This window comes from Rosa rugosa, chromosome 1 (assembly GCF_958449725.1).
Source record: "Rosa rugosa chromosome 1, drRosRugo1.1, whole genome shotgun sequence".
Lineage (NCBI taxonomy): Eukaryota > Viridiplantae > Streptophyta > Magnoliopsida > Rosales > Rosaceae > Rosa > Rosa rugosa.
This window is the reverse complement of record NC_084820.1, coordinates 48,446,975-48,471,037: the sequence shown is the minus strand read 5'-3', so window position 1 is coordinate 48,471,037 and position 24,063 is coordinate 48,446,975. Positions and strand designations below refer to the sequence as shown.

At 38.5% G+C, this 24,063-nt stretch overlaps 2 protein-coding genes and 2 long non-coding RNA genes across 4 annotated transcripts; 3 read left to right on the top strand and 1 right to left on the bottom strand.

The window, feature by feature from the left end:
* Window positions 1-3,241: 3,241 nt before the first annotated feature.
* Window positions 3,242-7,264, bottom strand: LOC133725199 (ras-related protein RHN1-like). The gene is made up of 7 exons (XM_062152354.1): window positions 7,092-7,264; window positions 5,987-6,064; window positions 5,727-5,894; window positions 4,968-5,016; window positions 4,249-4,322; window positions 3,962-4,055; window positions 3,242-3,691 (listed from the first exon to the last, which is right to left on the bottom strand). Exons 1-7 carry the CDS (start codon window positions 7,128-7,130, stop codon window positions 3,597-3,599), a joined length of 597 nt encoding a protein of 198 aa, XP_062008338.1. The 5' UTR covers window positions 7,131-7,264; the 3' UTR covers window positions 3,242-3,596.
* Window positions 7,265-8,811: 1,547 nt separating this feature from the next.
* On the top strand, window positions 8,812-10,459 carry LOC133739705 (uncharacterized). The gene is made up of 3 exons (XM_062167499.1): window positions 8,812-9,464; window positions 10,020-10,088; window positions 10,208-10,459. The coding sequence occupies exons 1-3, from the start codon at window positions 8,904-8,906 to the stop codon at window positions 10,208-10,210; spliced, it is 633 nt and encodes a 210-aa protein (XP_062023483.1). The 5' UTR covers window positions 8,812-8,903; the 3' UTR covers window positions 10,211-10,459.
* A 3,048-nt stretch (window positions 10,460-13,507) lies between these two features.
* LOC133725201 (uncharacterized) lies at window positions 13,508-16,143 on the top strand. Its single transcript, XR_009854315.1, has 3 exons — window positions 13,508-14,189; window positions 14,864-14,939; window positions 15,871-16,143. It is a non-coding gene; the product is annotated as an uncharacterized LOC133725201 (long non-coding RNA).
* A 4,489-nt stretch (window positions 16,144-20,632) lies between these two features.
* LOC133725200 (uncharacterized) lies at window positions 20,633-23,268 on the top strand. Its single transcript, XR_009854314.1, has 3 exons — window positions 20,633-21,314; window positions 21,989-22,064; window positions 22,996-23,268. It is a non-coding gene; the product is annotated as an uncharacterized LOC133725200 (long non-coding RNA).
* Window positions 23,269-24,063: the final 795 nt, after the last annotated feature.

The window sequence follows — 24,063 nt, the reverse complement described above, 5'->3', positions numbered from 1 at the left end:
TTACCTTCTCGCCAGCTTCAACAATAGAAATCACCTCCTCTGTAGTGGGCAGTGTAGAAAAAAGATTAAAACCCTAAAATAAAGTTTTCATAAAAAAGAAATTCTCATAAATTCAAACCCTAGGAAAGCTTACGTTTACAGCAGTAGTGAACACCTCGAACTCTTTCTTACACTCGGCCATTGATGAATAGCTGAAGAAATTGAAATTGGATGAAAGCTTACATTTATAAAATGAATGAACAAGACGAATAACTCGTAATTTCCTCAATTCCTCTTTCTCATTTCTGATCCTAGCAGCATATACCCCAATTGTTAAGGGCAGCGAACCCGAAACGACTAATGTGACACGTGGCGACATATATAAGGCTAATTCCTACCGCCCTTTCTTGACTTTCCACTTCTACCCTTTTTCTATTCTTGTCAATGACCACTCCATCCTTTATTCTTCTTGTATTTACAATCACCCTTTCTTGCTTTTTCGATTCTATCCTTGCTTTATTCTTCTTAATGACCATTATAACCTTGCTTGTTCTTGTATTTACTATCGCCATTTATTGATTTTCCGGTTCTATCCTTGCATTACTCTTCTCACTGACCACTCAGCACTCCATCCTTTCATCTTCTTGAACGCATCCACATTTTTTTGCCAGTCACGTGGTGTTAGCGATGTGACTATTTATTGATTTTTGTTTATGTAATTAAATTGTTGTGTTTTTTTGTCCCCCCCCGACTGAAAATGAAATTGTTGGTTTGGGAAAACTATAAAGACAGTTTCCGTACGTTTGTTTGTTTGTTTGTTGTTGTTTTTTTTTTTTTTTTGGAATAAAGAGCTGGTGCAGTTGCTCTCAAACTTTGATTAATGAATCTGTCGAATACAATGAGGAATTGTGATTTCTATAATCAGATAAAAAGGATGCAGCTAAATAGATGACGTGAAGGGTTCCAAACCCCTTTCAAAAAAAAAAAAAAAAAAAAAAAAAACAGCGTTATTTTGGCCATCCAAATGATATAACTAGTACAAAGAGCAATACTAGAAGGGTGGTGCTATTGTCTTCCAAAAAAAAAGAAGGGTGGTGCTATTCACACACTCATTTTCTCTATTCACACACCCCGTCTATTTTTCTAGTACTTTAATTCAATTTATTTTTACAAATTACCTTAACTACCCTCTCTTGCAATTTATTCACACACCCCCTCTATTTTTCTTGTTCTTATACATCAATACATCTAAAACTAGCACAGTAGTATGTACTTATATATGCGATGAGGTATCCAGAAAAAAAAAAATCAATGCGTCAACGGCTTCAAAATTATCAATTAACTCAAGTCAAAGCCATGATTAACACGCTGCCCATACCAAAATCAAACTAAGACGAATAGAACGCACAAATTTAAAGCTCCTTGATCTACCAAATCGCTGAGGAATTGACCAAGAGCAATGGATTGAAATACACCAAATAATTTGAGTTAGAATCTTACCGGGAATGATGGATTCAAAGGGGCTCGAATGATCACTAAATTCATATTTTTCTTTCATGTCTCCATTGCAAATCAGATGTAAAATTTTCTCCAAAGATGGGTCTAAAATTGCTTGCTCTGCCATAATTGAACTTCAAAGCATCACATTAGAGAGATGGAATGACTATGCTAGAAAAGTTTTTGATGGAAAAGAAACGAAGGAAATCACAAAAAGTCCTCGTTTGCGAGAAAATAAGGGTTTAGAATTTGGTGATGATTCACTTGCAAAACAGAAAAAAAAAAAAAAAAAATCAGAATTGCAAGGGAGGGTAGTTAAGGTAATTTGTAAAAATAAATTGAATTAAAGTAATAAAAAAAATAGAAGGAGTGTGTGAATAGAGAAAATGGGTGTGTGAATAGCACCATCCTACTAGAAATGTATTTTGCATTTGGGTCATTCTTACAAGCTAGAAAGTCTAACAAGAAAGAAATTTGGCATCTGGATCTTGCGAGAGAGACCATGTTAAAGAGAGAAATTTGTCCTAACCAAAAGTACAAGGATATGAGTACAGATGACCTAATGGCAGTGGTCCATTTTTACTGTTTTTTTAATCCTCTCTGCTTTCTTCTCTTCTCGATGTTTATGTTCTCTTCAATGTGGGACTTCTTACTTGTTGGAGCCAATGAATTTGGCAAAGCCAGCATTATGTATGTGGGTGTGATCTTTGCTTAGTTGTTTAAGTTAAAATTTGGAAAAGGATTGGAACAAATGATCCATTTTATATACCAAGTGTCGTTTGCTCATATTTCTTGACTCCATCATTAGTCTCAACCATTCTTGTGGTTGAGTAGAAATCGAATTAGATCTTACCCGCTACTCTCACTTGGTTGCAGGCGAACAATGGTTTGAGAAATTGTGTTTCTGATCTAATATGCATCATATTTCCATCGCACTTGAAGGCTTGTGGGCTTTCTGGGTTCATTTCTCTCGTCAATGGAGGATAATATTTACTGTCCAACATAATTTGGGCACATATTAACTCAAGGTAAGAGACCAATAAAGCTCTCACATATTAACGAAGGATTGTTGGTGACAGATTTCGTCTCTCCCCATATCCCTCTCTCCTAAAATCTGACATTGATTGTTGGTCTGTTTAATTTTTTTTTGATAGACAATTGGAAAGACGAAAATGCTCCTCACATGCTAACTAAATTAACGGAGAAATTGGATGAAATGTCTAAAAGTTAACGGTAGGGGCTAAATCGGCAACAATTAGTAAAGTGAGAGTGTAAATAATCAAAATTAAAATGTCATGGGGTAAATCAACAATCATGGTATAAGTTAGGGGGTAATTTGGCTATTTTGCCTATACAAAAAAAAAAAATTAACATGACATTTCCTTTAATATTAATAACCCTAAACAAAGATATTAATTTCAGTTCTGTTCCAAGCACATAGTGTGCGTCGGAAGATATGATAGCCATTTGAAAATGTGGTTTTCATGTTTCTCTTGTGGTCCATTTTTAGTACAAGTTATATAACAATAGAAGCATCCGTATTCCTAATACAGAAGGTTGGTTCCTTCATTTTTGTTTCATTTCCAAAGAAACAGCGCGCGAAGTACTCTCTTGAATTAATAGTCATACTGCACAATGAATTACGTCACTGAGTTTTTGAATAAAAAAATTTCTATGCACCGTCATTTTTTTAAATAAAAAAAGTGCATTTAACATTAGCATTACCCTCAGAGAAGAACTCTACAGAAAGTAAGAGACAGTTAACTGCGCGGCCAATTACCTAGGTACCATTTTGGCCTTTCTGGTTTCTGATTCAAATGCTTTCTTTAACATCAGTCACCTTGGATATATAGTCAAGGCAACATGGATATATTCTGTAACATTTGCAAGAATATACAGATTAAATTTGCATGATGTAGCATTATCATCACTCATATACAAATAGGAAAATTTGTTCTTTAACTTTGAACAATTTTAAGTCATAACATCCTTGATTCCTGTGAGCAATTTGTTGAGACTCCGTATTACACTTGGAAGAAACCAACCTCCAGCTGAACCACCAAGAGGCAAAAAAGGATCATTCGACAAACACTTGCCCAAATATATGTAAGAACAGGTAGTCACCCCAAGCAACAAAATGATTTTCTTCTTCTATCTCGTGTTTCTAGAGTCATTCCAATAGGCTTTGATGGGCAAGCTCTTGCTAATCTCTTTGCTGCACAGATGAAAGCTAAATGTCTAAGCATTGCATACATATCCAAATTCTAAAACCGACTCTTATAGTAGGAACAAACAAAAGATCAAATTTTGGATGCACAGTTCATATGACATGACTGTTTAATTGTACTTTGAATTGCACTAAACTAGAATTACAGACCAGAAGTCTGAGGTCTGTAACAATCAGATTTCCCGGTGAACGGCATACTGCAAGTACTGATGCAATTAAACCATATAATTCTTCCTCATATTATATTTGAAGTTTTACCTATTTCGTGGAAAAGTTCATTAATATTCTGCGAGGTTTTGGCTGAAGTTTCCATGTAAAACATCCCATTATCTTGAGCAAATTGCTCCCCTTCCTGCCGTACAATTTCAAGAAAATATGAAAAACACAAACAAGTCCCAATCCTTCAGAGAGCAGACTTTTTAATGTGGTATTAGGATCTGATAGCTAACATAATTGCAATTTCCAAATAAGCTCTTCTTCCTAAAATACTCGTGCAAATGTAAAAAGGAGATAAGAGGAGAATATTAACAGAATGTTGCAAATACCTCATTGTCCACCTCCCTTTTTGCCTCCAAGTCAGACTTATTTGCAACCAATGCCATCACCAAATTTAAATTCCCTAAAAATGTTATAAGTAATGAATCCATCATGATTAACGACAGATGACAATCATTCCAAGACAAACACATGATTTGACAATATAGAATCATTTCTCAAGAAGAGCTGAAAAATCATTTGAATGCAAGAACACACTACTTACAAAACAAAAGGGGACTCAACAAAAATATGTACACAAGAAAAGAGCTAAATTGTGTTGTTTCATATTGTACAAGCCAGAGAAGAGGAGTAAGCAAAATTAGTGTTTGCCATTAAGGATACAGACTACATTTAAAAACTAAAATGGTCACAAATCTTCTGAAACTTATGTGAGATTGGGAATTAAACACGCACAAGCAAGGTTTCGTCCACTCTTAATACAAGACATATAGACATGGAAACAATTGGAACACACAAGTATTGTCTATGACCTATTTGATATATTTGCAGAATACACTGAGGTCAGTCTTAACAAAAGGACTGGATATGGGGTTATAAACTTTTTCTATTGGGCAGATTATGTAGTTGATTATCATGATATGGTAAAGACAACACAAGATAAGAGAGAAGGAAAATCATACTAAACAATCTGGTTCTCTATACTTGAACAGAAATAAGAACAAGAAATACATGATAAGAATACTTGTTCCAATTTTGATGCCCTTACCTTGCCTCTGCAATTCTTGAACCCATTTTTTGGCTCGAGTAAATGTATCCTGGTGCCAATACACATACTAATAAGAGAATAGTACTTAATTGGCATATAGTATAACTTAGTATCAAATTGAAAATGCATGATATAACCCCCTTAAATCACATTTTATAGCATACATAAATCAGGAGTCAGGAAGGATAGAACTGGAAGTTGCATTCATCCTGAGACAATATATAGTGCCCTAGTATTAATTTATCCTGAATAACCAGAACTAGACAAAGGGGAAGCCAGTTTACTGTTGTTGAATTTCAGGAGTAGACAACACAAAGCTTGCACTGACAGGTATATAACGAACTGATTGGCCAACTCAACAAGAATGGAAAGCCTGTTTTTTTGCTTCTTTTTTTTTTTTGCCAAGAATGGAAAGCTTTATTAATATATAGCAGCAGTTTACTGATTAAATCACTTGCCATAGTCATTTCTATATCACTAGCAACATATACTTTTGTTCTTATATCAAAGAAAATCTTGTTCTAGGATGTGCCCCCCTTGTGATTATTAAGTAACTGCATAAATTGCATCGCTGGAACTTATAATTTTGAAATGCAACTTTGTTCTCCTAAATAAAAGGAGAAGTTGCAACCAAATAATCCATTAAACTAGGGAAGTGTATGTTAAAAAAAAAAAAAAAGTGCTAGGAAATGTATTTTAATTTATGCATAGCTGCAACTTGCAATACATATGAACACAGGAAGTTTGATTTTATGGTACCGTGCTTGAGATGTCATAGACGACTACAGCTGCTGCTGCACCGCGATAGTACATAGGAGCCAAGCTATGGTATCGTTCTTGTCCTGCTGTGTCCCATATATCAAATTTCACAGTGGCTTCACTTAAAGATAGTATCTGAGTGAAAAAAGCTGCTCCTATGGTTGGCTCCTGCATAAAAGCATACAAAAAGTTTCTCAATGTGAAACACATAACTAACGAGAAAACTGATTTTGTGGGAATGATAAGCAATTAACATGAACCTGGTGATCAAAAAACTGGCCTTTGACAAATCTAAGTACCAAACTTGTTTTCCCAGTTCCCATGTCTCCTAGAAGCACCTGTAAGAAAAGCATTCAAGAAAAACAGAAATGAGCTGTCCCACTATTAAGGTTTTGGGCTGCATAACATATGCCAATAAGAACTATATGCTTGAAACTTCATTGTAACCAATATTCTGCATTCTGCTACAAGTTCTTTGCAAGTATTGCTCTTATCAGTGAAACACATATCAACTCATTTGATAGAATTAAAAAAATCATGTTCTTTTATTTTGGTAGACAGTCATAATGTCATTAATATAACCAATAATCATGAGATGATCAAAAGAAATCTTCCAACTTTCTCGAGCAAAATGCAGTAGTACATCAGCTCCCACAAAACTACTGAATGGTCTAGAGAATGCCACCCCCTCCGCAATTAGTTTTCTGAGGCAACTCCATTAGCAATTATGATACCATTGATTGACCAAACACAGCTTCAAAATGAAGAATATCTGGCGGTATTTAAATTTTTGTATCCTTAACCAATAGATGTAATGTTTAACAGTTTAATTAGTGATGAAGCTGATTGAGCATTGCATAACTTCATTTGGAAACTGATAGGGACAATCATATTGAATTGGCTCACTGCTCCATATAAAATTATAAATCATGAATGGGCAATTTCAAAATTGTTGGATGATCTCAGCTCCTCTCTGGAGTTTCATTAACCTCTTTTGAATATATAAATGGATATGCACAATTTACATCAACTTTTGTATTCTGGGTATGCAATAGGGTTCTTTTCTGAACAAATTATGCTTAGAAATCAACAAAGCAATCCACCCTGTAGCAAATGTGCTTTGATACTCGAAGAATTCTTGTATAAAATTTCATGAGAGTCTCTACACTGATTCTCTTAATAAATATACCATGTGTTGGGCTAGACAGAACAAAAACAATAACTACTACTAGTACTTTGATGATTGTATCAGAAGGGAACACAGGGGAAATAAGCCAAGACATGAATAAGATAGAAGATAAAGAACGATCAAGTTTGAAAACACAAGTAATGAATTGAAATAAGAAAAGGGTAAGACATACCCACCAATTTGGCTTGTATGATCTTGTTTCCAGGTCTTGCCATTCTCACTTGCTTTGATCAAACTTCCAGAAAGGAGAGAGCTTTACAGAGGTAAAGAGATGAAAGTAGTTTGAAGAAATTGACAAACAGAGGAAGTCTGTGTTCTTTTGCATAGCAAAAGGATGGAAAAAGAAGGCACTCCATCCCCAGTTGACTGTTAGTTCGGTTGACCAGTAGTTTTGTTTCTGTGGGGACTTCTCAAATCTCAAGACTGACAAAGCAAAGCATTTTGGGCCCTTATATATATAAATATTATACGACTCCTGTTGGATAATATGGGACCTGCTAATTTCAGGTGTCTCCATATCCATGAATCCATGATTAATGTGCAGAAGATCTGGGGGATTCATGTTAGAGCAAGTTTACCCGTTTGGTTATCGGGTCATTTACTATTCACTGCTTTTTAGTGTATATTTTCATTCTCTGGGTCACGAAATACACTGTACCCGTGACCCAGGGCACGAGATACACTGTGCAGGTCACCATGGTGACTCAGAACACTGTACAGGGTGACCCAGGGCACGAAATACACTGTGCTCGTGACCCAGATGGTGAAATTAACACTAAAAAGTAGTGAATAGTAGGTGGCCTGGTGACCCAACGGGTGAACTTGCTCTTATATGATGCTATTCCAATACTGATGTTAATTTTGTTCTTCAACTAAGAAGGATAGCATCCACAATTTAGGTCTTACAATTATTTGACCAAAGTTGGTGGTGATTTTTCAAGAGCATGTTACTGTCCTTTTAGAATCTACACATATCAACGTACCAACTACCAAGTACCAACTTGTACACCATTTGTGTCAATCAACCCAAAACTTGTAGATACACCATTCCAAAACTTTCAAATTCTTAACCAATTGTGTCGATCTTTTTTACCATAAATTTCACGCTATTTATTTACTTTCTTTAGAGGAAAAATAAAATTTAAAAACAAAAAGTACAATACTACGAGGTACGACTTGTAGCGACGACCCACTTGTCTAGACATAAATGTGCATCCTTGATTGAAAATTTTGTTTTTTGAATTTTTTGTTTGTTTATTTAAGTAAATAAATTCTACTTCTATATGTTCATCAACCTCCATGCACAATTACATAAGCTAAATCTCAAAAGGAAGGAAAAAAAAAAAAGGAGGTCGACTATCGAGATGAAGATAGTTATGGAATAGTTTGTTTAATTTGATGAAAAACTCATTTGTTATAGACTTACACATTATTCTTAAAAAGTGAGATCTCAAATCAATTAAAAATTTAAAATTCCTAGTCGAAAAAAAAAAAAACAATATATTCGACAGTTTAGGCTTACACATCAATATATGCTTATTGTAATCAAGAGTTTAGCCTCAATGTCCTCCCCTATATTTTACAGTTTCATTAATTGAGGTTTGAGGACAGCCACACCAACCCTTTATTCATTAAAAAAAAAAAATCAATTAAAAATTTGAATACAATCTATCGTTTTAACCTTCATGACCGAGAAATAGAAGCTAACTCACTCTCGGGAGCGAGACTAAAAAATGAAATGAAAGAAAATAATAGAGCATCATGACCTAATCCATCCATCTTGTTCGAACAACCACAGAAGTATCTCGTACTTCTTCTAATGATGAAATCATCAATCATGAAGGAATATCTTAAAAGTAATAATATATGAAATAACCACGAAGCAACCAGCATCCAAACAAAAACCTCAATAGAGCAACCAAACAAAACCCCAAACCCATACACGAAGCAGCTCCATCCCTACTCCTAGTTCCACTACCACAGACCACATGGCTCCCTCCAAAACCCAACCACCACCACCAGAGCACCACCCCTACATCCCATTACCCCACGACCAAAGCGACAACGTTCTACCATCTTCTTACTCCTCCCAGCTCCCTCAACGCAGCACAACCATTCTTCTCACTCTTCTCCTCCTCCTCCTATCTTCCTCCCTCTACGTCTTCTGGCCCTCCGATCCCTCCCTCAAGATCGTACGGCTCAAGCTGAAGAGAGTCCACGTGCACACCCGGCCGCGCGTTACCATCGACCTGTGCATGGCAGTGAGGATCAAGGTCCGGAACGGCGACGTTTACTCGATGGACTACGATGCGCTGGAGGTCGGGGTTGGCTACAGAGGGAAGAGGCTGGGCCAGGTGAGGTTCCAGCAGGGACACGTGAGGGCTTTTGGGTCATCTTACGTTGACGCTGAGGTGGAGTTCAATGGGGTCGGAGTGTTTTCCGACGTGGTGCTCCTCCTGGAGGACTTGGCCAAGGGAGCCGTACCGTTTGACACTGTTACGGAGGTCCGGGGGAAGCTCGGCGTCCTAGTCTTCCACTTCCCTTTGCAGGTACGTACGTAATTATATTGCTTTGCTTTCACTAGTGTTGAAGTGACACTTTTTCTTTTCTTCTCTTTTTTATTCAAAACGATATTATTCATCATTGATAGGCAAACGGGTAAAATTGTTCCATAGCAACAACCACCACTTCAACAAAATTAGGAAATACAATCAACTCATTTAACCATGGAGGTCCAACTCCTTACAATACCATGATTGTTTCATCTTCAAGGCTGACCGTGATAAACTATGAGTAATTTGGTTTCCCTTCTTCCGAACATGTTAAAAAGTTAACAATTTTGTTCCCTTTAATTGTATTAGTCTACAAACTTAGCAATTTAGCAAATAATTACAGTACGTGCTACTACGTAAAGTATTTATTTCATTACTACTCACAAATAAGGCTAATTAATTTATTTTGAGATCCCTGCTCTAGTAGTAGTAACCAACCCTCAATAACACATTGCTTAGTTTTTACATCAAGATTTGAAGTTTCAAGTTGATTGATTAGGGTTAAAGACTTAGAAGTGATACTGTTATATTTTGGCTATTGAAACTTGGCAGGCAAGAGTATCGTGTGAAGTTTTGGTAAACATGGTGAATCAAACAATTTTTCGTCACAAATGTTATGAGGTGAGCCACAGTAAACTTACGCGCACATATTTCATTGGATGTCATAGCTCGACAAAGCTATGAAGCTATGGAGATAAATCAATCTTATGCTATGTTTTGATTTTCTTTTGCTTTGCCAGTGAGGAATTTGGGCACCTGCGCATTGTTTCAGTATAGAGGTGGTTGCTATATGTGCCATGTAAATTATACCCTTATAGTACCCGCTTTTCGTTTTAGGTATGGAAAGGGTAAAAGGCTTTGGGGGTGTGAAATTTGCAACATGCACACACTGTCGATCATATTGTATATATTCGTCTCTTAATTTGTATCATCATTTCGAAGGTCTACTTGTATGTACCATATATACTTTTTTATTACCCCGACTTTCCTTACATGGAATGCCTCGAGCAACAATGTGCCAAAGTGCATTGAACAAGAGCCAAGAGCCAGATTATCAGAACGAAAATATTAACTATAGACGAAGGGCCGGCCTGTTGGAAAATTAAGGCGCTTGTGTGCAAATGCAAACAAAAACCAGTTTTGCATATAGCTAATGGTATGTTTGGATGGTGTGTCAAACCCGCAAACTAATAGAAACGAGTTGAATATGGATCGTAACAAAAAAGGAAGCCAAAACATGGAGTTTACTTTTGCCAAAAGGGTAAAGTTCTGATCAAATATTGGAGGCTTTAATTAAGAACTGTGCTTAGTTCTACATCTATTGATCAAGTACTATATACATTTGAATTTTCTTTTGAGGAAGAAGAAAACCTAGCCAAGATAAGTTTGTTCCAGGTGCATCGACTCAACAAATCATTCTAAGTAAGATTGTTTTCTACTTTTCTTTACTCGAGTTAGAAGATCCAAAACGTAGCTAGGAAGATGCATTTTATTATTACAGACTAGCTTCTAATTAGATATGGTGCACTCCGTTCGTTTCTTGATCGATCAGACCAATATCACATAAAATTAATACATGGCGCACGGCAGATATATATATATATATATATATATATTTTTTTTTACAAATATAGGACTGTTAACCTCAGATGATCGTTGATCTCTCAGGGTCTGTCTGTGTCATTTAGAGACGCATTAAGCTAAGGAAGAGAGACAAATGAAAACCCAATTAGAGTCCTTACCCTTTGGAATCAGTGCTTGGAAATCCTCAACTTCATCCTCATCAACTTTTTTAGGGACCACTCAGTGGATGTGTTCAGTCAAACTTAAATGTGTCATAAGAAGCCGGACATAACTGATCGAGTAGTTCTCCTCCTTCTCCAAGCCGTTCCGCATGCTGCTGCCATGAACAATGAGTTGCTGCATAGCTCAACATCTCCACCCACACACTTATTATCAATTTCCACCGCTCAGGAATTTCCTTTAATACCCTGGCAACCCTAATTGCTTCACCTAGCACAGACTAGTGTCCATCAATTCTGCAATGTTCATCGGGAAACAGAAGCAACGTACTGCAAGCTTCACTCTCATCCCTCTTAATTCTTATTAGTAGTTGGAGATATCTAAGGGCCACTCTGCGCGTATGTTGAATCCTCAAGTCACTAATCCCATTAGGCCGGCAGCATGGTTGGATGCAATATGACAAGATAGAACATATATATAATCAGACAATGCTTTGCTATCTTCACGTACGTGATGATGATATTTTATCCTTCAGATCATCATGGTTGCAGAGATGAGTGGCAATGTGCCACACAAGAAGGCTGTGGTCAAATTCTTTCTGCAGTGTTTGTTTCAAGAATTCATAATGAACACTATGTTGCAAAGTAAGTGAATGAAGACCTCTCTCATTCAATAAACTCCTCAGATACCCAAAGTCAAATGAATGGAATCCATACCTTATTTGCATGAGTTGGAGATGCGAGTGAATCCGTTTCTTTAACTTATCATCGACAGGGGCAAAGGTCATATTCCGGTACTTCCCGAGGTAATTATAATATGTATCATAGAGCTCATGATTAATCTTGGCCTTCACAAAACCCAGACAAAAGCCTATTGGGTTCAGCTGTGGGATGAACATTTTTTTTCTATCATTACACCAATCACGATTGCTTGCACAATTTGCACCTGACCACCGAGCAATAAGACGATAAATGGAACAGTAGCGCTTGTTTTCCTGGTTCTTGGACAGCTGGAGCATTGTCCAATTGGAAAAAACATGCATGTGTCAACGCCCCATGCGTATCAAGCACAATAGCTCCAACCAGAAGTATGAAAGTTATGATCCCATCAATTGTAAGCTTAATTTTTGAATAAGGGTCCCTATTGAGTATTGACCACAACCACGAAGGCCACTAACGCAGAAATAGAGCACAACAAGCTAATGGAGCGCAAAACCGGGCCCCAAGAAGATTGCATCAGGTTTGCCTTGGTGTAGAGAATATCATACATGAAGCCAAGCTCAACTTCTATTAGTTTGAAGTCCTCAACAGGTTACTTGCCCCATATTGTGAAGGAGCTATAGGCATCACTTTTGAACTTGAACGATATGTTTGCAATGACAAACTTGAACAAAAACCGAACAATTTTTCCGCTTCATGAAGATATTTTGCCTCTTGGATGTAAGTACAGAATGAGTATATATTTCCCAATTAATGGAAATGAGTCAATGTGTCAACAACTTTAGGAATCAGTATTAGGAGTGCAAGCTGGTTCGCATCCTAAAATAGGATTGTAGTATAACTCGAATCTTAATTGAAACTGCAGATCGATCTCAATATCTCTAATGATGTTATGACTTTCTTGAATTACCAAACCATCAACAAAAACTAAAACATCACAAACAAACACCAAATCTGTTGACGCAGTACTAAAACCCTTAGAAAAGGGAAACAACTGCGGGCACTATGCTTGTAACAAATCCACTAAAGAAATCAGTACATAAAGAACTTACAAACACTCAATCTTTCGTAGGTTCTCATACTCAGCTAGCCATATGCTTGCATTGAGAGAGCACTGTTCTTCAGCTTCCCTTGTCCTCATATCTCTCTAGAAATGCACTGAGCTTAAATTTTCTTTGAGAATGTCTTTGTAAGCTGTTCCATGTCTAGCTTCCAAAGGATTGTCAAATCCAGAAAACCATACCTTTAAAACACCATCTGTGTATGTCTTCATGTGTGTTGCATACATGCCTTTGTGCCTTGAGATGATTGATGACTATGTGGAGAGTTGTGCCATCTGAAGATTGACGAAGGAGGTTCATATCCATCATTCAGAATCAATAGCAAAGCAGAGACAGAGCTGCCTTCTAGATTGGGTCCAGGAAGATTGAGTGTTTGTAAGTTCTTTATGTACTGATTTCTTTAGTGGATTTGTTACAAGCATAGTGCCCGCAGTTGTTTCCCTTTTCTAAGGGTTTTACTGCGTCAACTGTAATACCCGGTTGTTTCTTTAATCAAAGCAAACAGTGTGCTTTACTTTCATGATTCGATTACTTTAACTTTAATGATTATGCTGGGTTAATTGTTTGTATTGATCGACATTGCCGACACTCTCTCTCTCCCTCACTCACACTCTCCCTCTCTCCCACTCACACTCTCACTCTCTCTATCAGCCGAACCCAGCAAGAAAAACAGAGCAACCATTCACCTGCCGACCTCTCTCTCCTCAGGCCACCTCAAGACGTCGGACCACCTCCAGTAGCTTCGCCTAGACCTTGCGCAGCCGCCGGTGGCATCCTTGCGCCGCAACATGAACTGTAGTGACGGCGGAGGACCTGGCTCCGTTTGAGCCGATTTCGAATCAATCTCAATATCTTGAGCTACAAGCCACCAATACTCTTGATTCTTGGCTCATATGATTCGCATCAACTTTCTGAACAAGCACCAAGAAGAACCAGACCTGAATCGACCATTTTCACGTTCGTCGGAGCTCGACCGGTTTTTGATCGAAAATCAAAACCTTTCGATCGTGATATCTCGAGTTGTAGTGCATCGTTTTGATTGATTCTTGAACCAGTGGGTTTGCCTTGATGTTCTTAACAACTCTCTAGAAGGAATCGAGGCCTGAAATTGAAGTTTTTACGTCGAAATCTTGGCTCGCCGGTTTCTGCATTTCTTCGCCGGTTTCTGGAAAATTTCCGGCCACCTTCAACTGTTCTAGGTAATTTCCAACCACTTCCTTTCGTTTTTAGACTTCATGCTAGTTATGAAAGTTGTTAAGCATGATGAGAGGAAGAGGAGCAGCCTGGCCCCGACACCATTGGCGGTGGTCGGCGGCGGCTCTGCCACTAACTCCGGCGGCCCTTTCCGGCCACCTCCGGGGATCAAAAATATGGTTTCTGTACATTTTCAGATTCTATATTTCAATACGATCATTTTGATATATTATACGCAATTTTTGGATATCGTATGATTAAGTTATGAATTTTTAAGTTTCGATCGATTTCGATCGTTAGATTTGTGATATGTGAAGTTAGGACCGTCAGATGGACTTGTAGTTTTGATATGATGATCTTATGACTGTCCCAGTGACTTTGTGTGGTCATGGGTGAAGATCCGACCGTTGGATCTTCGTATAAATGCAAAACAGTGATTAGGGAGGCGATTCGTGAGAATCCGTCCGTCGGATTTTCGTATAAATTTGTGAAGATGTTAGTAAGGACGATTCAGGAAGATCCGACCGTTGGATCTTCGTGATGATTTTTGGAGGGTGATCCTAAAGGCGATCCGTGAGGATCCGACCGTTGGATCATCATTTAATTTCGATCCGACCGTTGGATTGTCGTTTGAGTATGTTTTTGAGCTATTGGCTAAGTTAAGGTCATGTGTGATTAGGTGATTGACGGTCTCCCTTGGGTGAGCGGTTTCGGTGTGTATTGTGTTGAATTGAAGACGCAGCGGGAATATCGAGGTGAGTAAATCGCACATGGTTCATTCACGAACCGAAATTCGGTGATTTTATTTAATTGAGAAATTGTGGAAATTGTTTTATGAAAATAAATATTTGTTTTAAATTATATGGACTTGATCGACTACGGTCCATAGGTAAGTAAAATGTATTTAAACTATAAAAATGAATTTCTAGATTTTATTGCATGTGAACTATAGTTGGTATTAGTGGTCACTCTTGTGTGGGTGACTACGTATATATATATTTACGTGGAATATATATTGGATGGTGTGATTTACTGAGTTATATTTTGAGCATTACCCTTTGGAATATGTGATTTATCTTAGATGTTGTGTTGTCTATGATAATGGGTAATTGAGTAAAGTGCGATAGTTGAGTCGTTGAGATGAATTAAATGAGGAGTCGAGTGAATTGAGAAAGCAGTCATTCGTAAGGTGAACCTTGGCCCAGGTGACACTTTACGATACAGTTAGAGCTCTAGTCTGTCTGCCATCATACTGCTTGGGGGATAAACGAGTTATCATATGCCCTTGGGTATGACATGACATACTGAATGGGGTGATTAATATAATTAATCATAAGCCTGTAAGTATGATATACTGAATGGGGTGATTAATCTATTTAATCATAAGCCTGTAAGTATAATATACTGCATGGGATGATTTATATAAATAAATCATAAGCCTGTGAGTATATATTGAGTAAACAGTTGTTTGTTTTTGAGTAGTCATGTTGAGATGTGAGTTGATTGATGCTTGAAGTGACGTTGTACACTTCAATTATTATGCAAAGAAAATACTTGAGTTAAATTTATGCTTGAGTCGATTTGGTTACTTTAAATCGTGCAATCCTTTCATTTACTCATACGAGCTGTCAAAAGCTTACCGGGTTTGTGTTGTTGCAATCCCGGTACACTATTCAAATTGTGTAGCGGGTAATCCTACAGGTCAGGAGAATCAGGACGGTGATCGTGCGGGTTAGAGAATTTGTTTTAGTTTTACAGCAATTGTAATTGTGAGGTGAGTTATGCTCATTTGAGCCTTACAATATAATTTGGTGAGAGTGTGCTGTAATAAACAAATTTGAGATTTGGTTTATGTAATATCGAGCGATGTGAGGTGTGGTTGTTTTGAGAAAAAAATTCAGGTTGTATTTATGTGAGTTGTATTAATTCATGTTTCGGATTTGGATTTGTTATTCAAAATCCGGGGCGTGACAGTTTGGTATCAGAGCGTAAGGTACATATTTGGTGATAATCAATACTTCCCGAGTGATGGCCCGTCTGCAGCGGATCCCCATCATATACTCTTCGGTATTGGTATAATCATTGGGTATGTCTTAGTATGGGGTCTAGACAGCGTGTATGTCCGTAGGACGGTAGAGTTGCCTTCTAAGTTCGCATTAGAATAAGTTTAGTTTCCGCGAGTTGTGATCTTCAAGGAATGGAAACCTCCGGATTTAACTCTGATGAGTCAGTGAGGATTGTTTATGGAAATGAGTTTCCTTTTGTATGTAGAAGTGTTTGGTTGAAGGCATGGTGTGGACCTATGCTCGTATCTGATGTGGATACGAGTATTAATTGATAGTAATTTTGCCTTCTTAAGTTGGACATACAGATGCATTTGAATAGATTCTAGACTCATGTGGAGTTGTGAGTAGTGTTGCGGTTAGGGAAGAAATTATTGTGGTTAATTCTTCCATGTGCTTGTAAGTTGTTGAGCAGAGTTTGAGGTGCGAGAACGGAGTTTGATCTCGTGTTTGAGTGATTGAGACGAACGACTATATATTTGAGTTCTCTCCGAGTACCTAAAATCTTAAGGGCTATTTGAAGTGGGACTAGTGGTAGTTTTAGTATTTCTAAATTTAAATCGAGATCCGAGGAACATGTTTTGTATACGTGGTTGATGTTGCGAGCATCATTTTGATTGATATTTTGCGTTTCACAAAGACAACTGGATTGGAAATTCTCCGTTTGGACACCTTGGTCTGTTGACCTGACTATGACTTGTGGACATAGTTTTATTTAAGTGAAGGAAATTGATTTTGTGAACTAGTTTTCTTAAGTTTTGGATCGTAGTATGGAGTTGGACTGAAGTGAATTTGAGGTTGTTTGTGTTTTAAGTTTAAGTAGGCGGGACACTTAAAGTTTTGAAATGGAGTTTGATCTTGGTCGGTAAATAATGGGGAGATTTAGAGTCAACTCTCTGTAAATGTTATTAGATGAGGGTGTGTTTCTGTGGTGATGGATTTTAGGAGAAATGGTTAAGTGCAATTTTGGGTATTGATTGTAGTGACATTGTTGGGTATCCATAGTGGTTCAAGTGAATTACTATGCGATATGGAGTTTGATTCGGTTTCTAAATCGTAAATTCATAGGGTATGAATTGTGGTAAGTTTAATGGAGCAATTAATAGAGGAAATGGTTGAGATTTTATAAGATTTGTAAGAGTAACTCTAAAGACGTGGGTTTTTCCTAGCTAACTCAGGATGTGTTTAGCTTTATAAATCCCTAATCCTATCGATGAAATTGTTTGTGTTTGGTTTGACTCAGAGGATACTAGCTAGACCTCGATGCGACTTAATTGATTGTTGGATTCTTTTTGAGTGATTGTTTTTATTGCATCATTATGAAAGATGTGTGCAGTAGAGTTGTTTATGGTTTTGAAAATAGTATTGGGTGACCAAGGTTCGATCCTTGGTGTTGTTGTTGGTTAAACAAAAAGAAAAGAAAACATGCACACCATCTTATTGATTTAATATTACAAAAAGGAAATTGGAACTACGCTATACTAAGCCTAATCAGTAGCTCCGGATGGGTTGAGGCTGAGCTCAAGAGAAACTGGAGATCCACGGTTGTAACCGCCTGCGCCACCGAAATAGTAATCATATGCGCTACCTTCCTCGGAAGTAGTCTTCGGGTTACCATAGACGTCCTCGCCATGCACGGGGAACAGAGGAAGAGTTTCAAACTCCTGGCGAACTCCTCCTCGTTGTTCCATGGAAGATTGTCCTCCTGTTGTGCCAAAAGAGTTGTACTGGTATTAGTATTGAAGGGTGAGGAAGATTATGAAACAAAATTTAAGTAAATAAATCCTTCATTACCAGTAGAATAGGTGGAACCAAAGTTGAGATCAATGGATCTACCATCATCAGTAGAACTAGTGGACCCAAAATTGATGTCAATGGATCCACCAGCTGGCCCAAAATTGATGTCGATGGATCCACCAGCACCAGTAGAACCAGTGGACCCAAAATTGAGATCAATGGATCCACCAGTACCAAGAGAACTAGTTTCCATGGGCACTGGAGCAGCCTGATTACACCTATTCATCTGCTTCTCTCGAGCCCTGACGTTCTGGAACCAAAAGTAAATGTTCTTACCCTCAACATGTCCATACTGGTTCAGCTGGAGGCAGATCTCGTGAATGTGCTCTGTAGTTGGGCACTTAAATCCCTTGACGTAGTAAAGATCCTTGAGGATTCTTATTTGTTCTGGAGTAGGAATCCACCTGGTACGGCTTCGCCAGAAATCCATGTTGGCACTACTTCCAGCTGCTTGGGTGTTTCCTCCCTCCTCTGTTGGTTGCTGTTGTTGTGGTTCCATTTGTTGCGGGGTTTGGAGCTCCATTAGTTGCAGAGTTCGTGGCTCTTGGGTCATGGAGTGAGAGGATGTGAAAATCGAGGAATACATGGTTTAGTGTTTGAGGGAGATTTTGTTAGAAGGATTGGAGTTGTTGAACTGGTGATTGGAGATCTGAGATTCTCAGAGGAAAGATGAGATCGAATCTTCAAATGGAAGAAAAGATCTGAGAAAGAAGGATTGAAGATTTGGAGGAAAAGATTGAAGATCTGAAAGTTCAGAGGAAAGATGGGATTGAATCAACTAGATGGGAGAGAAGATCAGAAGAGAAGGATCGAAATTGATGAAGAAAGGATTTGAGAAGAGAAAGGCTGAAGAGTTGAGAGAGAAAGACTTGAGCTCGGAAGAAAATTTCTTTTCTTTTGGAGTGAACAGTTTTTCTCCAGAATGCACCTATTTATAGAACAAGGTGAGCAGATCTCCACCGTTGGATGAACGATCTCAGAATTTGAATCCACGCGTTGGATTAAAGTCGCCCCGAAACCCGGAAAAGCTGTTGGCGCGTGTTGAGCGTGTAAGGGGACAGGCCGAACCTCGAGACGCTGTGGCAGACAGCTTTAGCCGAAAGTGATTTGCTTTCCGTAAATCACGGAAGAGACGTGTCGTGGCACGTGGAGTGTACCGACAGTTTGTTGTTATTCTATCGCTTATGATAGAATAAATAAAAGAAGTTGCATGGATAGTAACGAGAGCAGCTGGTGCTCTAGTGGTTGAAGAGCAAGGCTCTTGTACAAGAGGTCAGAGGTTCGAACCTTGCCTCTCGTTTATTTTTATTATGTTCGCTTATGACATAATAAGTATAACATTTGTACACATTATATTAAGCACAGCTTGTGCTCCAGTGGCTGGGGACAAAAGTTTTGTGCAGCAGGTTGAGGTTTCGAACCTTGCCTTCCCCGTTATTTTATTTATGTCGCTTATGACATAATAAATATAACACGTGGGCATATATTAATGAAGGCAGCTCTTGCTTCAGTGGTTGGGAGCAAAACCTTCGTGTTCGAGGTCGGGAGTTCGAACCTTACCTCCTACAAATATTTTTGGATTTCGTATATGCTTGATATACGGATGCATATACGGTATGTACGGTATACATACGTATATACGGTTTGTACGGTATGCATACGTATATACGGTTTGTACGGTATGCATACGTATATACGGTTTTGTACGGTATACATATGTATATACGGTCTATACGGTATGCATACATATATACGGTATACCTACGGTATGTACAATTTCATACCGTAGTCGAGCTGAAAGTTGGTGGGCCGATTGGTAGGCCCAAATAGTAAGCCCAATTGTTCGGCCCGATTGGTAGGCCCAAATAGTAAGCCCAATTGTTCGGCCCGATTGGTAGGCCCAAATAGTAAGCCCAATTGTTCGGCCCGAATGGTAGGCCCAAATGTTAAACCCAATTTGGTTCGGGCCGGTTCGAAATGTGGATGGTTCGGTTTCTTCGGCCCAATTGACCAGCCCTAATGCTTAGCCCAAGGATTGAGCAAGCCCAAGTCATCATCACTGGGTGACATATTTTATTGGCGTGCTTTTGGGGATGATTTGTTTTGAGTGATGCATCTCTATTGTTGTGTAGAATAGTGCATGCTTAAGTTTTACTATAGAGATTTACCGTGATGCTAATGGAGTAGCGAAACGCTTTGTGGGAGTCTTTACTGTGCTTGTATGCCAGTACAGAGTGATGATCTATGTGAGGATCTATGAGATAATCTCTGTGAAGATCTAAGTGATGATCTATGTGATGATCCACGTGATGATTTTGTGTAATTGATGTGGAGTGATGTTGAGCAGTTGTTTTGAGAATTTACATCGTGATGAAAGGATTTAGTGGCCATAGGAATGTATTTTTATACAAAGGGCTGTGGCTTTGTAGATTACTACAGTTTTGGGAAAGATGGAGATTCGATGGTTAGGTTAACCGTAATCGAGAGCAATTAACTTGCGCCTAAATTTCGGGACGAAATTCCTTTAAGGGGGGTAGATTGTAATACCCGGTTGTTTCTTTAATCAAAGCAAACAGTGTGCTTTACTTTCATGATTCGATTACTTTAACTTTAATGATTATGCTGGGTTAATTGTTTGTATTGATCGACATTGCCGACACTCTCTCTCTCCCTCACTCACACTCTCCCTCTCTCCCACTCACACTCTCACTCTCTCTATCAGCCGAACCCAGCAAGAAAAACAGAGCAACCATTCACCTGCCGACCTCTCTCTCCTCAGGCCACCTCAAGACGTCGGACCACCTCCAGTAGCTTCGCCTAGACCTTGCGCAGCCGCCGGTGGCATCCTTGCGCCGCAACATGAACTGTAGTGACGGCGGAGGACCTGGCTCCGTTTGAGCCGATTTCGAATCAATCTCAATATCTTGAGCTACAAGCCACCAATACTCTTGATTCTTGGCTCATATGATTCGCATCAACTTTCTGAACAAGCACCAAGAAGAACCAGACCTGAATCGACCATTTTCACGTTCGTCGGAGCTCGACCGGTTTTTGATCGAAAATCAAAACCTTTCGATCGTGATATCTCGAGTTGTAGTGCATCGTTTTGATTGATTCTTGAACCAGTGGGTTTGCCTTGATGTTCTTAACAACTCTCTAGAAGGAATCGAGGCCTGAAATTGAAGTTTTTACGTCGAAATCTTGGCTCGCCGGTTTCTGCATTTCTTCGCCGGTTTCTGGAAAATTTCCGGCCACCTTCAACTGTTCTAGGTAATTTCCAACCACTTCCTTTCGTTTTTAGACTTCATGCTAGTTATGAAAGTTGTTAAGCATGATGAGAGGAAGAGGAGCAGCCTGGCCCCGACACCATTGGCGGTGGTCGGCGGCGGCTCTGCCACTAACTCCGGCGGCCCTTTCCGGCCACCTCCGGGGATCAAAAATATGGTTTCTGTACATTTTCAGATTCTATATTTCAATACGATCATTTTGATATATTATACGCAATTTTTGGATATCGTATGATTAAGTTATGAATTTTTAAGTTTCGATCGATTTCGATCGTTAGATTTGTGATATGTGAAGTTAGGACCGTCAGATGGACTTGTAGTTTTGATATGATGATCTTATGACTGTCCCAGTGACTTTGTGTGGTCATGGGTGAAGATCCGACCGTTGGATCTTCGTATAAATGCAAAACAGTGATTAGGGAGGCGATTCGTGAGAATCCGTCCGTCGGATTTTCGTATAAATTTGTGAAGATGTTAGTAAGGACGATTCAGGAAGATCCGACCGTTGGATCTTCGTGATGATTTTTGGAGGGTGATCCTAAAGGCGATCCGTGAGGATCCGACCGTTGGATCATCATTTAATTTCGATCCGACCGTTGGATTGTCGTTTGAGTATGTTTTTGAGCTATTGGCTAAGTTAAGGTCATGTGTGATTAGGTGATTGACGGTCTCCCTTGGGTGAGCGGTTTCGGTGTGTATTGTGTTGAATTGAAGACGCAGCGGGAATATCGAGGTGAGTAAATCGCACATGGTTCATTCACGAACCGAAATTCGGTGATTTTATTTAATTGAGAAATTGTGGAAATTGTTTTATGAAAATAAATATTTGTTTTAAATTATATGGACTTGATCGACTACGGTCCATAGGTAAGTAAAATGTATTTAAACTATAAAAATGAATTTCTAGATTTTATTGCATGTGAACTATAGTTGGTATTAGTGGTCACTCTTGTGTGGGTGACTACGTATATATATATTTACGTGGAATATATATTGGATGGTGTGATTTACTGAGTTATATTTTGAGCATTACCCTTTGGAATATGTGATTTATCTTAGATGTTGTGTTGTCTATGATAATGGGTAATTGAGTAAAGTGCGATAGTTGAGTCGTTGAGATGAATTAAATGAGGAGTCGAGTGAATTGAGAAAGCAGTCATTCGTAAGGTGAACCTTGGCCCAGGTGACACTTTACGATACAGTTAGAGCTCTAGTCTGTCTGCCATCATACTGCTTGGGGGATAAACGAGTTATCATATGCCCTTGGGTATGACATGACATACTGAATGGGGTGATTAATATAATTAATCATAAGCCTGTAAGTATGATATACTGAATGGGGTGATTAATCTATTTAATCATAAGCCTGTAAGTATAATATACTGCATGGGATGATTTATATAAATAAATCATAAGCCTGTGAGTATATATTGAGTAAACAGTTGTTTGTTTTTGAGTAGTCATGTTGAGATGTGAGTTGATTGATGCTTGAAGTGACGTTGTACACTTCAATTATTATGCAAAGAAAATACTTGAGTTAAATTTATGCTTGAGTCGATTTGGTTACTTTAAATCGTGCAATCCTTTCATTTACTCATACGAGCTGTCAAAAGCTTACCGGGTTTGTGTTGTTGCAATCCCGGTACACTATTCAAATTGTGTAGCGGGTAATCCTACAGGTCAGGAGAATCAGGACGGTGATCGTGCGGGTTAGAGAATTTGTTTTAGTTTTACAGCAATTGTAATTGTGAGGTGAGTTATGCTCATTTGAGCCTTACAATATAATTTGGTGAGAGTGTGCTGTAATAAACAAATTTGAGATTTGGTTTATGTAATATCGAGCGATGTGAGGTGTGGTTGTTTTGAGAAAAAAATTCAGGTTGTATTTATGTGAGTTGTATTAATTCATGTTTCGGATTTGGATTTGTTATTCAAAATCCGGGGCGTGACAGTTTGGTATCAGAGCGTAAGGTACATATTTGGTGATAATCAATACTTCCCGAGTGATGGCCCGTCTGCAGCGGATCCCCATCATATACTCTTCGGTATTGGTATAATCATTGGGTATGTCTTAGTATGGGGTCTAGACAGCGTGTATGTCCGTAGGACGGTAGAGTTGCCTTCTAAGTTCGCATTAGAATAAGTTTAGTTTCCGCGAGTTGTGATCTTCAAGGAATGGAAACCTCCGGATTTAACTCTGATGAGTCAGTGAGGATTGTTTATGGAAATGAGTTTCCTTTTGTATGTAGAAGTGTTTGGTTGAAGGCATGGTGTGGACCTATGCTCGTATCTGATGTGGATACGAGTATTAATTGATAGTAATTTTGCCTTCTTAAGTTGGACATACAGATGATGTTATGACTTTCTTGAATTACCAAACCATCAACAAAAACTAAAACATCACAAACAAACACCAAATCTGTTGACGCAGTACTAAAACCCTTAGAAAAGGGAAACAACTGCGGGCACTATGCTTGTAACAAATCCACTAAAGAAATCAGTACATAAAGAACTTACAAACACTCAATCTTTCGTAGGTTCTCATACTCAGCTAGCCATATGCTTGCATTGAGAGAGCACTGTTCTTCAGCTTCCCTTGTCCTCATATCTCTCTAGAAATGCACTGAGCTTAAATTTTCTTTGAGAATGTCTTTGTAAGCTGTTCCATGTCTAGCTTCCAAAGGATTGTCAAATCCAGAAAACCATACCTTTAAAACACCATCTGTGTATGT

Excerpts from the sequence above, each read along its gene's own strand:
- LOC133725199 (XM_062152354.1), bottom strand. The coding sequence starts at position 7,130 with ATGGCAAGACCTGGAAACAAGATCATACAAGCCAAATTG. Across the intron at positions 5,895-5,986 it reads GCCAGTTTTTTGATCACCAG|GAGCCAACCATAGGAGCAGC; the intron begins GTTCATGTTAAT and ends GCTTTTATGCAG. Across the intron at positions 4,323-4,967 it reads TCAAGAATTGCAGAGGCAAG|GGAATTTAAATTTGGTGATG; the intron begins GTAAGGGCATCA and ends TAACATTTTTAG.
- LOC133739705 (XM_062167499.1), top strand. The coding sequence starts at position 8,904 with ATGGCTCCCTCCAAAACCCAACCACCACCACCAGAGCACCACCCCTAC. Across the intron at positions 9,465-10,019 it reads TCTTCCACTTCCCTTTGCAG|GCAAGAGTATCGTGTGAAGT; the intron begins GTACGTACGTAA and ends GAAACTTGGCAG.